The sequence below is a fragment of the Lagopus leucura genome, unplaced genomic scaffold (genome assembly GCF_019238085.1).
Source record: "Lagopus leucura isolate 7727_CA_CO unplaced genomic scaffold, USGS_WTPT01 Super-Scaffold_806, whole genome shotgun sequence".
NCBI classification, from domain to species: domain Eukaryota; kingdom Metazoa; phylum Chordata; class Aves; order Galliformes; family Phasianidae; genus Lagopus; species Lagopus leucura.
Window position 1 is genome coordinate 3,058,980 of NW_024962260.1, and position 17,286 is coordinate 3,076,265.

The window sequence follows — 17,286 nt, forward strand, 5'->3', positions numbered from 1 at the left end:
TCATGGACTTAGGATGCAAGAAGCAGCAAGAAAAGCTGTCTGCTCCCAAAATATGCCCCTGCTTGAGAGGGGGACCCCAGCACTACTCCAGGTCAAGCAATCCAGCTCTGCTCCATACCCCATGTGCAGTGTCCCAGCACCTCACTGTGCACAGAACCAGCCCCACAAGCTCATGCTCACTTTTCGGTACTGTAGAAGCAGGCATTTTGCAGGCCTGCCTGGCTGTTGCCAGCTTTCTGCCTTCACAGCATCTGCTGTGAGATTTCTTTTTGCCATTTCTGATGGTGCCATATGCCTCAGTGTCAAAACAATGGTGCTTGCACACTGACTGGGAGCCCTGGGCCATGCTCCCACCAAGCCCTCGCCCCAGCTGAGCCCCAGAGCCCACAGGGCTGCCCCAAGCACTGCAGGGAAGCAGGACCAGCAGCCATGTGGCTCTGTGTGATATGAAGGGCCCCACAAGCACCTGCTTACACTGAGGACAACAAACCCCCCTTAAGGGCTGTCACAGCACCCTGCAAGACTGCATAGCATTTCTCCAAACACAGTCTAGAAATCCTGCTCCAAGGAACCCTGGCAGGTCCCTTCCAGGCTCAGAGCTGGTCACAGCCACGTAGGCAGTGCCCAGGGAGCCTGGCTCAGAGCACGTGTGCCAGCAACCAGCCTGAAAAAAGGGATCCCCAAGCACCCAGCAGCCTCCATGCCCACTCCACAGCCTGCTGGCAGAGGAGCTGCTCCAAAGCTCTGCTCCCACTGTGCTGTACACTCCACACATTACACCCTGTGGTTTCCCTACCCCTGGGGAAAGGAAGAAGAACCATCCAATCGTCATACCAGGTTTATTTTTTCCTCTTTCCTTTGCATTGCTTATACAAGAGATGTACCAAGGTCTCCACAGCAGCAAGTCTTCTATAGAAAAAATAGTCATTAATCTCCCGTGGCAAAGCCATCCCTGTCCTACAAAGGACACCTGCACAGAACACAGCAGTGTGGGCAGGGAATGGTTCTCAGCCTTCTGCTCGGCTGAAATCCTATTAAAGACTCGGTTGTACAGGAGTCAGCTACTCAAAAGAAATATTGTTGCTGCACACACGGTCACCAGGGTGCTTACTACACAATCACGTTTTATCTGCTAGCTACAAAATTGGATGTACTGTCTGGTAGTGCAATATTTCCAGGCTGGGAGGGACCTGGCTAAGATCACATTGAGATCTTTTCTAGGAATTGTACTCCTGAGGAACGAAGGGAAAAAAGAGGAGCGAAGATTTTACTTCATTGTGTTCAAAGCCTTTCACACAACGATCACTGCCCTCCTTGAGAATCCTAGAGAAAGGGATCTGGTGTTACCCTTTAATTAGGGATGGTACAACTCAGAGCCTAAGCCTCTCAGCCGCACAGTTAACAGCCTAACGCTGAAATGCTCTTAAAGGAAAGAAACAGAAACAACGTAAGAACAACCCCAAACAATTTTTACCATCATCTTTATCTTCTTTGGACTTAGTCCAGCATCTTGAATTCTCGGAATGCAGACATTTGTGTCCTTGCTAACATTTCCAATCAGTCCTGCTTTCTATTACTGAGATGATTAAGAAAAAGGACTCAACGCTGCTTTCCAGATGCATTTCCAGGCACCTCCATTTTCCATTTTCTCTGAAAAAAATCAGTTAATGCCATATAGAACAGAGAAAGATAAAGCAAAGGGCATTTCTGTACTCTGGGTTGAATGTTGCCATTATTTTCTGGTCTGACATGCAGCACACAGTGGTTAGGGTGGTTAAGAGGGCCTTCCAGAGAGCCCAGGAACCTCTCTCTGTGTTTTGCTGAGCACACCGGAGAGGAGAGGAAGGTGAAGCTGCAGAGACATCACAGATGAGGCTCTGCATATCAGTAGAAACTCCAGAAAGGCTCCACACCTCCCCAACACACACACACACACACACACACCCCCACTCACACCCTTTCTTTCACAAACAAAACCTGAAAAAGCTGCCTGTTACAGGCAAACATCAGCTTGTAAAAGGCCAGAAAGAGGCAAAGCAACTAAAACAAAGACTTTGGCAACAAAGCAAATGTGGCTGTTACACAGAGGCCAAGTCTGGGTTCACAACAACGCATCTCCCTAACAAAAGAGACTGCAGACAAAGTGAAACTTCTATCCAAGTAGTGGAGCTTTGCCAGCAGAGGTTTTCAGAGGGCTTTGGGCAGCCTGACACATTCCCCTTCCAGAAAGCACAGGGGGCACCCGTCCCACTGCAACTCTGCTGGGGAGCAAGGGCTACCCAAGCCATGTGCAAGCTTCCAGCTAAATAAAATTAAACCTTTTCTGCTCCCAAACAAATTCCAACAACCCCTTTTGTCCAAATCACAGCTCTAGCAAGAGCTTGGCAGAGGCACAGCTGGCTCAGCACCCTGACCCCCATGCCTGCTGCTTGAGCTCTTAACCTACAGTGCTCCAAAGCCTTCCTGAGAATGGCAGGGTCCATCTGCTTGCATTTAACCTGCTGCTTCTCGAGTCTGGGCTAGTGGTTCATTCTCTGAGACAAATGCAAGGGCCTTACATGGAGTAAGGGCATCAGAAAGCCCTCACGCATTACCTGACCTGAGTAACCAGTGCCTGTTTGCAGCACGTCCAGCACTGCAGCTTTGTGCTTGTCTCCTTGTGGGCTCGGTCCCATTTCTGCCTTTGTGCAGCTTTTCACTGATCGGCTTCCACCCAGTAAGAAACCAGACCATCTCCTGGGAAAGGAAAAAGAAATATTCCTGCAGAGGCAGCCGCCTGCTGAGGGTATGACGGTCACTAATCTGACTGGCACTTTTAAGTGTTCCTTTTATGCTCCCCCGGGGTTTGCTTTTAAAGATGATTTACGTGGGTGTCAAGTGAAGAGTATTGGATCAGGCCCATCGCCTCCTTCATCCTGGAGGAGTGCCCAAAAAGAGCCAGCCCTGTCTAGCCCAGAAGCTCTTCCCTGTAAACCTCTACGATCAGCTGCATCTCTCCAGCCCTCGAGTGAGCAGTTAGCTCCCACGGAGCCGATGCGCTCTGTGTGCGAAGGCCTCCACCTGCAGCAGCAGTCAGCAGCCCTCAGAGCCCCTGTTGTGGAGTCCAGGTCACGGCAACTAGGATAACTCGAAGCCAGTGTTCATGCTGATGGCGTAGCGCAGCTTCTCCCGCAGAATGCTCTTCTTGCTGTAGTTGGGAAGCTTGAGGAGGTTGAAACACGTGGAGGAGGTTGGGAGACGCCCGCCTGGCTCTTTCTTGCGGATGGTGAAGAAGCCCCGCAGCACACTGCCCAGCGTGTCACCGGTGTCCTGAACAGGGCAGAAGTGCTGAGCTCATTTTGCATATATTAAAAGCAAGGAGGTGCTAACAGAGCTGGGAATAGGGAGAACCAGATCCTAAAACCCTGCCCCCACAGCTGCTAGCAATGAGCTGCTTTTAACTCCAAGTGCCGTTACACAAGCAGGGGGCACCGTGGAACAGGATCAGAAGCATGAGGAGGTCATGTGTGAGGAGAAAGCACAACTTTGCAAATAAGCATGAAGAGCCCAGCTGCTGCTGAGTTGGGAAGGAGGGAGGTACAGCCATATGCATTCTGTTAGTGGAAGGCCGTTTTCACCTTCATTTGTAGAATACACATCTTTATAGTTTAGTTTCCTGGTTGGATAGAGATGAGGAGGCCGGGCAGGGAAAGAGGCCTGCCAGAAGCGTGGCAAGGAATGCATGAAACACGAGCCAGCAGGCTGCCTACCTGGTCATCAGAGACTTCCACACAACGGATGGAAAATGGAGGCTTGAGGTAGGCAAAGCCCAGAAGTGGAGGCCTAGAGCAGCTGGTAACAAACTGAAAAAGTGATGGACAGTGAAAGACAGCAGCAGTGAGAGCAGCCTGGCTGTAACAGACACGTGGCTGATGCAGTCACAGCAAACAGCTGCTTAGACTGGCATCTGAGCACCCCACCATACAACACTGATGAGCTTTGTGCTCAGCTCTTCTAGCCTTTGAGAACTGCCATCCATGCAGCACTATTCATGTTAACAAAAGAGCATTTATAGAACTCTGCTTCCAGAGCACCCCCACCAGGGGAGCACGGTGTCGATTTTAAGGCACTCGGCATTCTGATATTCCTTCCATTAGGGCAGAAAACAGGTAACAGGAGGAGAACAGCACCGACTCAACTACCCTGAATTCCAGGTTGGGCTGAAGAGACTGCACGTACCTTCAGAAACATGGCTCTCTCCTCAGGGCTGAAGTCATTGGCTAGGATGTCCCACAACCAGATAATGACCCGATGACTCCCATGGAAGCCCCCATAGTACACTGTGTGTTTTCTGGGGAGAAAAAGGTTGTGACAGGTTTGCATCCCACTGCAGCAGCAGGGTCACAAATGCCAGCACACAAGTGCTGGAAGGATCAGTACTGCTACCATGAGTCAGGCTTCACTGCTGTAGCAAACACTGTCAGCACAGAGCCCCACAAATGCTTCCTCGGTTGCTTGAGCAGAGGAAAGGACAGAAATTCTGCTCTTGGGAACCACTGCATGCCAGTGGAGGAAAGGACCTTTTGCATTCATTAATACTTTGTCCAGATTAGCTTTAAGGAACTTAGTATTCATTCCATTTCCTTCCATCTGCTCGTAATTCCCATTAGCACAAACAGTTAGCTGGGAACGGGTCAGCCTCCTGCAAACCTCCAAATGACCACACAGTAACACAGCTCCATTTGCTGACTCGGTTGGTCACTTACTTTAAGTCCTCGAGGTCAATCTCAGCATTGTCACCAGAGATCAGTCGCTGCAGCTCTGGTGCAGAGAACATACGAATCCACTCAGGCTTAATGATCGACCTGAATCCGCTGATGAGCGCTGCTGTCTGACTCTTGATCTGTGTGTGCATCCGGAAGTGAGCCATCAGATGGATGTAGCTGATCCTGTGTGTGAGGGAAGGTGGCAGCCAGAGAGCCAGAGCAGCGAGAGATCCACCTCAGACTATGAAATATTTTGCTATGATGAAAATACAGGCCTTTTTTTTCCCAATACCTTAAGACTAACAGCCCTCACTGCATTGGGATTAACACACTAAGAACACTGAGGAGATTTTTTACCTTCAGCTCAGTAGTGCGGAAGAAGAGGCGCACTGTTTATTAAAAGGAGGCACCAGACTTCCTCTGCTTACCACCAGCCAAAACAAGAGAGCTTGCTGCTCATCAGCTCCAAGGCACATTCATGTTGTCTGTGTTTTCAGCAAGGTAACCTCACCGTCATTGAGAGAAAGAACTTTCTCCTGGATTGCTTCCATTTTATAATACTTGTGCTCCCTCCCAGCTACCAATTTGTGCGTTCATCTGCACAAAAGCTTCAAAGTTTCTGCTGTAAGAGAGCACAGCATCATACAGGACTTTCAACTTCCTCCCTGAGCTGACTCCTGACAAGCCACAGAAAGATCCCTTCAGATGCAAACTCCTCAGTAAGAGCTCAAGAGGGAAAAACAGTGGGCACATCCGATTGCAAAGCACACTAATAAAGATGAATCTTCAGGTAGGATCCAGCTTTCATTTACCATTAAAGCGAACAAACCCCAGATTACCAGCTCTAACACACACCTGCATACCAGGTATTTTACCTTGCATTTATGATCACTGAAGGGTATAGCTAAGAAAAAAAATATGAAGGGAACAGAAAGGTGGGTTTGGTTTTCAGGCTCTGGAGTTGACATTTATGATAACTATCTAAAAGCTGGTTATCTGTGAAAATAGCTACAGGGCTCCGTGTCTCCTCTGATTTCCTGTGTCTAAAGTACGACTGTCGACTGCATTTGAATTCACCACTGCCTCTTCTGAAGAACAGTGCTTTATACAACTGCCACATGTTATCATTTTGAGAAGATCTGTCTGCTCCAAGGTGTCTTTGAGCATCTGTGCCCTCTGTGTTCACGACTGTGTGCCTGAATTGCTTTGAATCCATCTGTCTGCATCTATCACCATCATTAAATCCTGCAGAATCTCACAGACTGTGTGCCTTTGACCTCAGAAACACTGCTGCAAGAAGTAAATTGTCAATTTCTATTTTGCAAATCGAATTTAATACAATTTCTGCCGATGAACTGTAACCAGTAAATTCTATTAAGATATTTATGGGCTCCTTCTACTCTAATCTATCTCAATTCATTCCAGATGCAAGCCCAAGGAACTAGAATAAAGTATTTTGCAGTGGTGACCTTAAAAATCTAATTGCTGTACTTACTTATTTTCATTGGTAACGGGAATGGTCTTCCCTCCAGGAACAAGTTCATGGCAAACAAGCTGAGGGAAGAAATGATTGTATTGCTAATTACTGCCTGGAACCACAATGGAAAGAAATGTCACGCTAAGCTGTTGCCTCCCCATAAAACATTTATTTTTACAATAAAACAGTAGGATTTAAAATTTAAGTAATAATCCCACTTCTGCCTCAAACCAGTTTCACTTAACTGTTAACATAGCAACTGAACAGTAGGGAACTCCCCAGCTCTCCCACCAGCAGCGCCAGCACATCTCTGAGGAAGCCCTCATCTCCTCTGCTCCATCACTGCTGAACCACATGCAAATCAACTCAGAGAGCCCTGGGGGGCTGTCACAATCCCACAGTCCAGACACTGGACAGCCTCAGAGCCTTCACAAAGCTTGGTCTAACAGCCCAACCCAGAGCTATCTGCTCCACAGGTCTTACCTGGGGCTGCCGAGTGACAGAGCTCCCTGGAGTTCACTGTCCTTCCAGATGGGCACTCACAACATGGAGCAGAGCACACTTGGAAAGGGAGATGGCAAGGAAGGACCTCCATCCTGCCTGGTGCTCAAATGCCCCTGACTGGCACTCCATGACTTACTGCTCTCTGAGCTACCTTAGCTCTAGTAGTGCTCTTCTCATTGAATTCACAGACAGCAAAGGCAACTTATTCTTATCTACCCATGTCTTCCAGCTATGAACCCACAGCATCACTACAGCACCAGTGGCTAAGAAGAACTTCACAGAATCCAGTGCACAAGTGCAACCACATATCAAACCTTCACATGGAGGTCTACAGACTTTTCTTTTCAAGGCCAAGTGCCTTACTGTCAAACTTCAAGTTTCCATCACAGAAACTGTTACATTAAGAAGATTTCCTTGCTACTCACACAGATTCTTTTTAAGAGAAAAGAAAACCAGTTGTATAGGAAAAACACAAAATGTTTTTCAACTGAAAAGTAAAAATCTTCACACTAGAAAAAATTAAGGGCCAGAGGGCAAACTTTTTCAATAAAAAAAAGCTATTCTCTGCCCATAGATAAATATTGAATGAAGCCACAGAATCCTACAGCTGAGTTCAGACAAGCTCTGAATTGGAGCCAACCTTTGAGCACAGCCATTTTTTTTGTGAGAGGAAGAGCTGAGCTGTGTCCTACCTGCAGTCAAACAAGGCCATTTATCAATCTCCTCAAAATCCCTGGTTAGATGAGGCCAAATAAAGCATCTGTATTACATATCCAGAATCACAGAGTGAAAAGCGCTCAGTGAAGCACAAGTTTGGGCAGAAAGCTCATTAGAGAGAATGGATGCCTTCTGCTGGCCACACAGCCTGCAGGTGAGTCTCTCTGCCCTATGGACACTGAGAAAAGATAGGATACTTCTGCTCAGGAGTCAAACCTAGTTCTGCTGCTAACTGCTCGTATTCACAATCTGCCAATTCCATCATCAGTGGGCAGTGATCAGTCCTCAGGATTGCTTTCAACGCTTCAGAAGCTCTTCCTGGTAACAGCAGCCAGAAGTGAGGGAGATGGTCCCACAGGGAGCAACTAGGATCTAACAAAGAGGGACTGCCTGAGCCAGGACCCTGAACTCAGAATATCAGTACCCAGAACTCTGTCATCAACAGCTGGCACAGGAGCTGAGATAAGGTCCAAAAGTCATTGACTAAAAGCCTACCTGACCCATCACATCTTCGTCGTAGGACAGCGTTAAGCCCAAGTCACTGATATCACCATCGTAACGCTACGGGAACAGAAAAAGGCAAAGGAGTTGGTGTTAAGCAGCAGGAACAGCAGCTCTTCATTTCTGTATCACTCTCTCATTAAGTGAACCCCAGAAGGCACCAGGCACAGAAGCATAATGCATACATGACTTGCTCAAAGTTATGGAGAGACTGTACAAGAGTTGAGGCTAAACCTCTGGAAATGGAGATCAATAATTCCTAGTTTACACCTTCAGACTCCTTTTTATCCCTGCTTGCCTTGGTAAAAAAAACAGGACAGCTGCATGTTATATTGCTTCAGAACCAGCAAGTATCTCCACTGCTCTACTACTTTTGGGATGTTTTTCAAATATCCTAAAGGCATTTGCAAGTCTAGCAGCAGCCAGTGATAAGGGAGTTGAACAGCAGAAGTAGTAATGCTCAAACCTTAATTGAAGTGAGATTTTTATAGAACTCAGAGTCCAAGGAGGGAAGTTCATCTACAGAGCTGTAGAAGACACTGTGGTGGTGTCCAAGGAGCTGACTCAAGAAGAAGGAAGCAAATGGTACATCCACAACTATTCCCTGCAGACAATAAATACATGCAGAGGTCACACTGCGTGCTGACTATGTGTGATGTCTTTGGTTTAGCACTGTGCTAACAGTAAACATATCCTAGCACAGCACTTTTGGCTTACCTCATATACAGCCTTTCCAAGCATCTTCCCCACAAACTCAAAGAGCTGCAGGTAGTTCTCATGAATATAGGATGTTGGGGATGGATACAGCCTCTCATCACCACTGGTTGTCTGCACACAGAGATAACAGCCCAGTGAGCCAGCCTGCTTCTGCCTGCAGCTGGTCATCACAGTCAGCATCCGCAGCCCCACACTGTACCTTGAACAAGTTGAGTGCAGGGTCAAACACCTTCTTTATTATCTCTTCCAGAAACTCTTTGAAGACACCATCTTGATCAATACCAGCCTCATCGACACCCAGATCATTCACAAACTTCACTCTGATCACTCCCTTCATGGCGTTCTGGGAAAGCTGCCGTAGCTGTTCATATCCATCCTAAACAGACCAGAAAGCCCCAGGACAAACGTGTGGGAAGACATGTGAAACACTCATGCAGACATGCAGACACAGGAGATAGAGATACACCACAAAAATCTCCATGTTTATCATTGAGTTTTGGTGTCCAAAAAGACTGGCATTTTTCCTAGTCAAAACTGCAAGCCTTAGTCTGAACTGAATTAAGATCCAGCAAGTTTCTGTGTTATCAACTCATAAAAAAAAGGCAGGCAGAATTGCATGGGGAGTCCCACAGGGTCTCCCTGAGAGAAGATAAACATATTCACACCCCCTTTTGTCATGCCAAATTACTGCCTTGTTAGTTGACTTCTGCAAGGCGTATCACTCACCTCCAACATTCGTGAGCGGCGGATAGTGATGTGTGTGACATGAGGTGATGCAGAGCTGGTTTCAACCAACCCAAGCTTCTCCTTCTCCTTTGTAACCATGTTTCGGAAAAGCAGCACCCTCTTAGAAAGAAAATAAAGATAAGCCTTCATCCACAGGGATCCTACTCAGCCTCCAATGCAGCAGGGCTTTCAGATGTTCCTAATATATGGTAGGATCTGGCTCTTGGTTGTCCATTCCCAGGTAGACCCAATGCTGCTACGTCACTAACTCGCTACAAACAGGAAGATCTGCCTCCTCATTCCCCATGGAGGCAGATAAAGACCTTAATTTAATTAATATTTCATTCACAAGCTCCACTTCACAAAATGCCCAGGACACGTGTCCCTTTCCCTGCAAGAAAGATATTGAAGTCCTGGAACGTGTTCAAAGAAGGGCAACAAAGCTGGTGAGGGGTCTGGAACACAGGCCATATGAGGAGAGGCTGAAGGAGCTGGGAATGTTCAGCCTGGAGAAGAGGAGGCTCAGGGGAGACCTTATTGCTCTCTATAACTTCCTGAAGGGAGGTTGTAGTGAGCTGGGGGGTCGGCCTCTTCTCTCGTGTCATCAGTGATAGGACCAGGGGGAATGGTTTCAAGCTACGGCAGGGGAGATTCAGGCTGGACATGAGGAAGTATTACTTTTCAGAAAGGGTGGTCAGGCACTGGAATGGACTGCCCAGGGAGGTGGTGGAATCACCGACCCTGGGGGTGTTCAAGGAAAGACTGGATGTTGCGTTGAGGGACATGGTTTAGTAGGAGCTATTGGGAATAGGTGAACGGTTGGACTGGGTGATCTTTTAGGTCTTTTCCAACCTTAGTGATTCTATGATTCTATGATTCTGTCCAAGGCCACCATCTTCTCAGCCTCCACCCCTTCCCCCATCCCACTCACATTCTTGTGGGGAATGACATGTGGGATGTACTGCAGGAGCAGCTGAGCTCGTTTCTTGTCCTTGTCCAGCTCCTGGAAGAGCACGCTGGGTTTGAGGTCCCTTACAAGAAAAGGAACAGACTTAGAGATCCCAGGGAAGCGCCCAGGTGTGGTAAACAGCTGGGGGTAGAACAAAGAGGAAGCCTGTAATGATTTCAAATGTGACTGAAGTACTCAGGCGTACACATCTAGGAAGGCTAGAGGTATGCAGGCTGTTAGGTACTCCGCCACTTTTCAAAGCACCAGCTTCCACAAGTGGCAGCTAATCACTAAGAGTAGCAGAGTATTTAAGACACAGAGAAAGGGTGTTCTTAAATGCAATCAATTCAGGAAGTATTTCTGACTCAGCCTCAGGTGCAACACGACATGCACCCAATGCAAAGGAAAGGATCCCAAACCAAACTCCCAAAGGGAAGCTGACACCCTGGGGCAAGCACACAGCTGCACAAGACCCCTTCTGTAAGCTGGGACACTTACTTCCGTAGCCAGTGGTCCTCAGGAGCAAAACGCCTGCGGCAGTCCCTCTCATACAAGACCATGAGCCAGCCATGGACAGAGTGAAAGAGCTCCAGCGTCTCCCCCCTGGCGTTCTCTGAACAAAAGGAAGAAAGCAGCAATGGCCAGGCACCCTAAGTAACAGCAGTGTCCAAAGGCAACATGTTGATCATCTCCCCCTCACTAACAGGAGAGTATTTCTTCTAACCTCTGCTGCATTCAGAGGAAAGTAGGATTTTTGTGCCTCCCAAAAGACTTCTTTGATCAAATTATATCCACATGCAGATTGACACCACATATTTTCAGAAACTCTAGCAAGATGACAAAAGCCAATATGCCCATCATGCCTGGTAAACAAATTCTCTTTTGTAATAGATGAGTGCATTGTATTTGGTGCCAAGCATGACAGTAGCATCCGCACACCAAAACACTGGGATATGTCCTTGAGCCACATAACGTCATGCTTCTGTGCAGAGTAATTAGCAGAAGCTTCCAATTCCAAAATTAATGCTGCATATTGTTCTATTAGCATCTTCAACTTGAGCTACTGAAAGCACTTACCCACAATTCCATCCCAGATCATCTTAAACACAAAAGAATTCAGAAAAGATGAGATGGTAACGAGCTCTTCCAGCTTGAATGAAATCTGCTCTTCATAGACTTCTATGTCATCAAGAATCCTATCAGAGAAAACAAATGCAAATGTACAAGTGTTGATTTAATTCCCTTTTGAAATTTTCACAAAGGCACATTATCCTTTAGCAGCAGCTTATTTCTGTGATGACTGACACCCATGAGAATCTGAAGGCACAAACAACTAATCCTCGTTTATTGATTTTGATTGACATCTGACTGTAACATTAGACAGCAGGAAAGGTCTGAGATACAAGCACAGGCAGTATTCACAGTTAAAAGGAACTGTGGGCTAGTCCCAAAGAGAGCTTTCTCCATCATCAAAACAGTCTCTACTGACCAGCAAGGGCAGTTTTCCACACTTTTTCCCCCACTCTTTGTGCTGCACAAGCCAATGAGCAAGACAGCAACAGAGCTGCAAACAGAAGCACGTAAGCTGCCAAGCTTTCTTGCAGCAGCACTGTATCACCATCCTTCAAAGATGTCTACACCAAGATTGATGCAATTGCTGCCCATAAGCTGTAGGAAGAACATTTCTCCCCCCCTTGCTTTTTCCATAGTCTTTTGCTGTCCCTTCAGCCAGCTGTATGCTCCTGAAGCAGCAAAAGGCTGATGGGGGAAAGTCCTTCTGAACATAATCCTTCCTCAGGATTACACTCAAGAAGCCTCCTGCTTTAACTACCTTGTTATCTTTATGCAAAGACAGCAATACCTTAATTATTCCTCTTGAAACCTAAGGAACACAAGAGTTTTACATTACAGATACAGAGAGCACCCTTTGCTTGCTACCTACGTGATAAGGTGGCGGGAGCAGTCGCAGAAGAGCATCAACATGGCCAGCAGCCTCTTGGATTCTTCCGTGTCATTATTCAGGCATTCCAAGAAGAGCTTCAACCCGCCCTGTGGTCCCAGCTCACAGATAAAAGCCCATAATTTGGGCAACAGATCATCCAAGTAAGTGAGGCCTAGCAATGAAAAAATATAAAGGGCACTCAGTAAAGCTTTTCCTGCCTGCTTATTCAGGCAGGCTCAAAGAGGAAAACAGAGCTTGGTGCTGATAGAACCTTTTGCAAAGTAATCCTTTACTTGAAGGGAACACAGGCATCACACTGGGCTCCAAAGCCCACCTGCATGAGGAGACACCAGGAAAGCAGAAAGACTCTTTTAACAAGGTATGAACTGCTTGCATCTCTGCAACCCTTTCCCACTCTGGATTCACTCCTCTGCCATAGGCACTAGACCAAAGGAGCATTTACCTGATCTCCAGATAGATGAAGGGGAAGGCAATTTGTTCCTGAAAATGTATGAAAACATTCAATGTTTCCACCACAAAGATTAATACTGTGAGGCTTAAGACTGACTTAGTTTTAAATTTGATATGGAGTAAGCAAAGTTTCATTGTGTTGAGGGACATGGTTTAGTGGGAGCTATTGGGAATAGGTGAATGGTTGGACTGGATGATCTTGAAGGTCTTTTCCAACCTTGGTGATTCTATGATTCTATGATTACAGGAAAACATGCCTCAGTTTGTATTCTGGAGAGCTAATGCTTGATAAAGAACATTATTGATCAGGTGTACGATTCAGGATGGAACAAGCCTTCCATCCAACCAGTCACTAAAATGTTGGTAGCTGTATTACTGACAACAAGTCAACAGAATTTAATAAGAAAATGCTATTTTTTCCTTCATTTTTTACATGATTTGAAAAGCACAGATGTGCCCTGACCTGTGAGTATCTGCAGGCGTATCTGTGTGAGCGTTGTGAGCGTGGTCTGGTACAGGACACAGATACTGCACACCTTCTGCACTTCAGCAGAGTCCACTCGCTTGCCCCCAACAGGCTTCAGGATGTTGCGCACAGATGCAGACTTCTGAAAAGCTCTCTTGAAAAGATCTGGTGATGGAAGAACATGAAACAGTGGCTCAGGACATAGGAGTTACTCCAAACCATTCCTTATCCTTAGCAGTTTTGTAACCCTGCGATGGAGGGTTTTAGCAAACTGGGTCACCAATGGACAGTAGGTTTGGGGGGATTTTTCTTACAGCGTGTTGTACAGCTGCTAATAATGCAGAAGAATGTTTCAGTGGGGCATTACCCTTGAGTCTGAAACTTTACCAAATCTGCAGGAATTAATGAGCCACAGAATCTAGTGCTATGGCTAGCAGCTGGAATATTGCTAGGTTACAGCTGTCTTATTCTCAATACTCTTCTGCAGGATCACCATGCAACAAAAGCCTCCAGGCCAGCTTCACCTTGCTTTTCACCTGGGAAGCTGGCCTCCCCCATCTTGCCTTGGGAAGCACTAAGCAATGCAGTAAGCACTTTAGCTACTTGCAAAACAATGAGAAAAAACTGCTAAAATAAGCACATATTTTCACAGCATCAAAGTAAGAGACTTGCCCCAGGTCACAGAGCACTGCGAGCAGGAATTACAAATAACAGAGATCACATCCCCACCTAAGCAGCAGCAGCTGCTGCAAGTAATTACTCAAAGCTTTTAGCTAAGTGGAAAAGCCCAACTCCTGTGAGACTGGGAGACAGAAACACACACACAAATGTAGACACAAAAGCAACCCTGCAGAACTGACTCTTCATAGGGAGGCTGTTCTGAGGGGAAACTGGCTGTGTTGGCAGCTGAGCTATTTCCTGATTCTCTAGCAATTTCTTGCTGAGCACATCACTGAAGAGGATGCGGATCATATGGACTCCCCAGAGATGCTGCAGTTGCTTTGTCAGCAGAGGCATGGACTCATTCAATCTAAAAGAAAAGTCGGAGAGACATCTTAGAAGGCAGGCTGGAATAAAACACCATTGATATGCTGATACATTCAGCTTGCAGTCAAAATGGAGCATGCACCCACACTGCAGTTGGTCCTCAATGGGGGGGAAAGGAAAAGAAAAGAACAAAATATTTGAGAGAACAAAAAGATACCTAAGTCCTAAATCAAGTGTGCCAGCACAGCCACTGTTACCAGTCTGACAATACTAACTGAACTTCCTCATGTAATATTGTGTATGAATGGAGCAGTTTAAGTTGTGCAGATATATCCTGAAGTGTCTGATAAATCATTCTGAGTAGAATTACAGTGCTTATCTCAAAGCTCAAAACGTTCTGCAGCTTAAAAAAAAACAACACATTGTAGTAATAACAAAATACATGGAGAAGCTTAATCATCTGTCACCATCAAGTCCTCCTCTCTTACCCATAATCCACAGTCTGTGAAAACCAGCCCAGAACAGGATGCCAGTGGGTCAGATTGGATTTCTTTTGTGAAACATACTTCTGGCAGTAGGAGAGCATGTGAATGAGCACACCCACAAAATGAGCTGTCTCGTCCTCAAGCACTTTATCATTCAAGGAGCCCAAGTACACAAGATTACCTGGCAGAACAACCAGTAAAGCAAGGCTTAGAAGAGGAACAGATACTGCAGGACAGAGGTGACAGACAAAAGAGACAAAATGAACACACAACTATTTTCAAGACCATAAGAGGAGTACTGTGAGAAATGACTAGAGGTTACCCTGCAGGAGGCCATTTCCATCATGTCAGCCACGAAGGCAGGATGTCACTTCAGCACCCTCCTGCAGCCTCCTCATCTGTATCCTACCAAAACCTTCTACAAACTACTATAAGCTCCAGCTATGGGGATTCTTGAGTTCCAACTGTTCCTGAAACGGATACTTAAATATTTCAGCAGCACATCTATTTAGGGAAATCAGATTCAGATCTGCTGCACTACAGGACTTTCTTGGAATCCAGGTGAAAAGAAAGTGGAGATGATACTTCACAATAATATTTCACACGTATACAAGATGACATGCAAACAAGATCAGGTCTCTGACCCTTCCTCCATTTGTAAGGGCCTCCTAATATCCTTAATGTTAAACCATACTTGCAATATTCTAAAATAATTTTCAATCATCATTTAGAAACCACCTAAGGATAAAAACGGTGATCTTGAGGCAGCTCTGATCTGTGGAGAATGAAGATTTGGCTCAAGACTCTCTTCAAAGCACAAAATAAAGTCTTACAAGTGCTTACCCAACAAGCAAAGAGTGTGACTTCCTTCCAGGCACACGCAGACATCTCGACACTGCGCTTCACGGCTCAGGAATATGATGAATTTGCGGAAAAGATCATGAGATTCTATCACTGCCAGGCGCTGAAATACAAAATCTAACTCTGAGTGAGGCTGACAATAACCATACAGAGCAACCACCCCTTATTTGCCACCAGTAGTCTGGATTTTCTTTCTAGATCAGCAAGTTAAAACTGTTGGAGAGTAAGGAATTAAAAGCCTGGCAGTTGAAGGCAGATATTCAGTTGTCTGTCTGCAAGGGCACAGAATGCCCATCTCACACAAAACTGGCTTGCACCAAGAGGAGCCAACATGAAATCAGATTAAGTGGACAGCCTGCTAGTTACATCACAGAACCTCTGCCATGCAACAGGCTGATTTCTGTTTAGTCCCCTCCCACAGTTACAGAAATGGAAGATTAGAAACATACAAAGTGTGTAGTACATAGATCTTCACTTGTATTTCATTTATTTGAGGGCAGTTCAGTCCAACACCTCACTGGTGTCACTGACTTCTGTGGTATTTAGAAACCCTGAGCATCAGGAGGGTGGAAGGATCAAGCACTTCCAGAACACAGATGAAACAGGGAGAGAAATGCCAGTATTGTTTTAAAAGCTGATAAAGCAGAACAACAAGTGCTGCTGTGTGACATTCAGTGCATAGTTGGTACTATTATCTCACTCACCTCAGGTGTTAGAGTAGCAAGGTGGGTCATTATAGCAGGAACAGACATGACATGGATCAGAAAGGACCTCAGCAGATTGTCTGAGAACTGTGCAGCAACAACAGGGCTACGGAGAAAAATACTTCAGTGCAAGAAACTCAATGGAGCAAAGTAAGAAGCAGCCTTTCTAACTGAGTCACTCAGGGCTGGCTGCTGATTCTACTCTCATCAAGAAACACAACTGGAAAAAGAAAATTCACTTATTTCTGTTACCACAGCAAGTTCACAAAATTGATCATGACACAATAGAATGTAAGTCAAACAGTCCCCAGCATGAGGTATTTTTTGCACAGCGCATCCACACCACCCAGAGAGTTATAAATGTTATGCAGTACACCTCTCAAGTTTCCCATTTCCCTACTGCCATGATGACAGTAATTAAATAATATTTTCCTTAGGCAGAAGTTAAGTAACATATCTAAGAGCATCCACTGCTTCTCCACTGAACATCACAGATTCACCAACCCAGCAGTGACAGCTATAGAAGGGAACAGGGACAGATGAATCACTGAAGTCTTAAAGAATGCCTGTTACAAGCTGCAGACTGCTAAAGTGAAAAGACATGAGCTCTTCAGGGACAAGGTCAGAGTTGCAGCACGCTCTTCTTCAGGAGAACAGACTGAACCACCACCACAAAAACCTGCATTTGGTTCTTGTTTCAAGGACATACTTTGCTCCTACAAATTGAGGAACAGGTACACAGGCATCAGCAGTTCATTGTGAAGAGTCACAACTACACTTATCCAGAGAGCTCCATTCCCCTCTGACAGTTCAACAGAGAAACACATCCCATACTCTGATCTGGAACTGCACTCAAGTCTAGGCTTACACTAACATTTCCTGCTGACTTAATAGCACTTCAACCTGAGAAATGATGACAGTAACTTGAACTATTTGCCCAAAGCTGCTCTTTCATCAGGACAATACCCTCACAGGCACAAAGAGATGGAGAGAGAGAGAGAGAGAGAGAGAGAGAGAGAGAGAGAGAGAGAGAG

At 46.0% G+C, this 17,286-nt stretch overlaps 1 protein-coding gene across 3 annotated transcripts in view; it reads right to left on the reverse strand.

Moving 5' to 3' along the window:
- Nucleotides 1-822: 822 nt before the first annotated feature.
- Nucleotides 823-17,286, reverse strand: part of UBE3B (ubiquitin protein ligase E3B) — a 20,331-nt gene continuing 3,867 nt past the window's right edge. For 2 of the 3 annotated variants that reach the window (XM_042865610.1, XM_042865609.1), the window contains exons 10-28: nucleotides 16,253-16,358; nucleotides 15,531-15,651; nucleotides 14,691-14,868; nucleotides 14,076-14,245; nucleotides 13,213-13,380; nucleotides 12,279-12,450; nucleotides 11,414-11,532; nucleotides 10,835-10,949; nucleotides 10,319-10,418; nucleotides 9,388-9,507; nucleotides 8,861-9,037; nucleotides 8,662-8,772; nucleotides 8,411-8,548; nucleotides 7,939-8,004; nucleotides 6,241-6,299; nucleotides 4,746-4,928; nucleotides 4,219-4,330; nucleotides 3,750-3,842; nucleotides 823-3,309 (exon numbers count right to left, since the gene is read on the reverse strand). In XM_042865610.1, the coding sequence (XP_042721544.1) occupies nucleotides 3,118-3,309; nucleotides 3,750-3,842; nucleotides 4,219-4,330; nucleotides 4,746-4,928; nucleotides 6,241-6,299; nucleotides 7,939-8,004; nucleotides 8,411-8,548; nucleotides 8,662-8,772; nucleotides 8,861-9,037; nucleotides 9,388-9,507; nucleotides 10,319-10,418; nucleotides 10,835-10,949; nucleotides 11,414-11,532; nucleotides 12,279-12,450; nucleotides 13,213-13,380; nucleotides 14,076-14,245; nucleotides 14,691-14,868; nucleotides 15,531-15,651; nucleotides 16,253-16,358 (2,500 nt within the window). In that variant the 3' untranslated portion in view covers nucleotides 823-3,117. The remainder of the gene's footprint in view (nucleotides 3,310-3,749; nucleotides 3,843-4,218; nucleotides 4,331-4,745; nucleotides 4,929-6,240; nucleotides 6,300-7,938; nucleotides 8,005-8,410; nucleotides 8,549-8,661; nucleotides 8,773-8,860; nucleotides 9,038-9,387; nucleotides 9,508-10,318; nucleotides 10,419-10,834; nucleotides 10,950-11,413; nucleotides 11,533-12,278; nucleotides 12,451-13,212; nucleotides 13,381-14,075; nucleotides 14,246-14,690; nucleotides 14,869-15,530; nucleotides 15,652-16,252; nucleotides 16,359-17,286) is intronic. The other variant, XM_042865611.1, reaches the window with a different exon arrangement.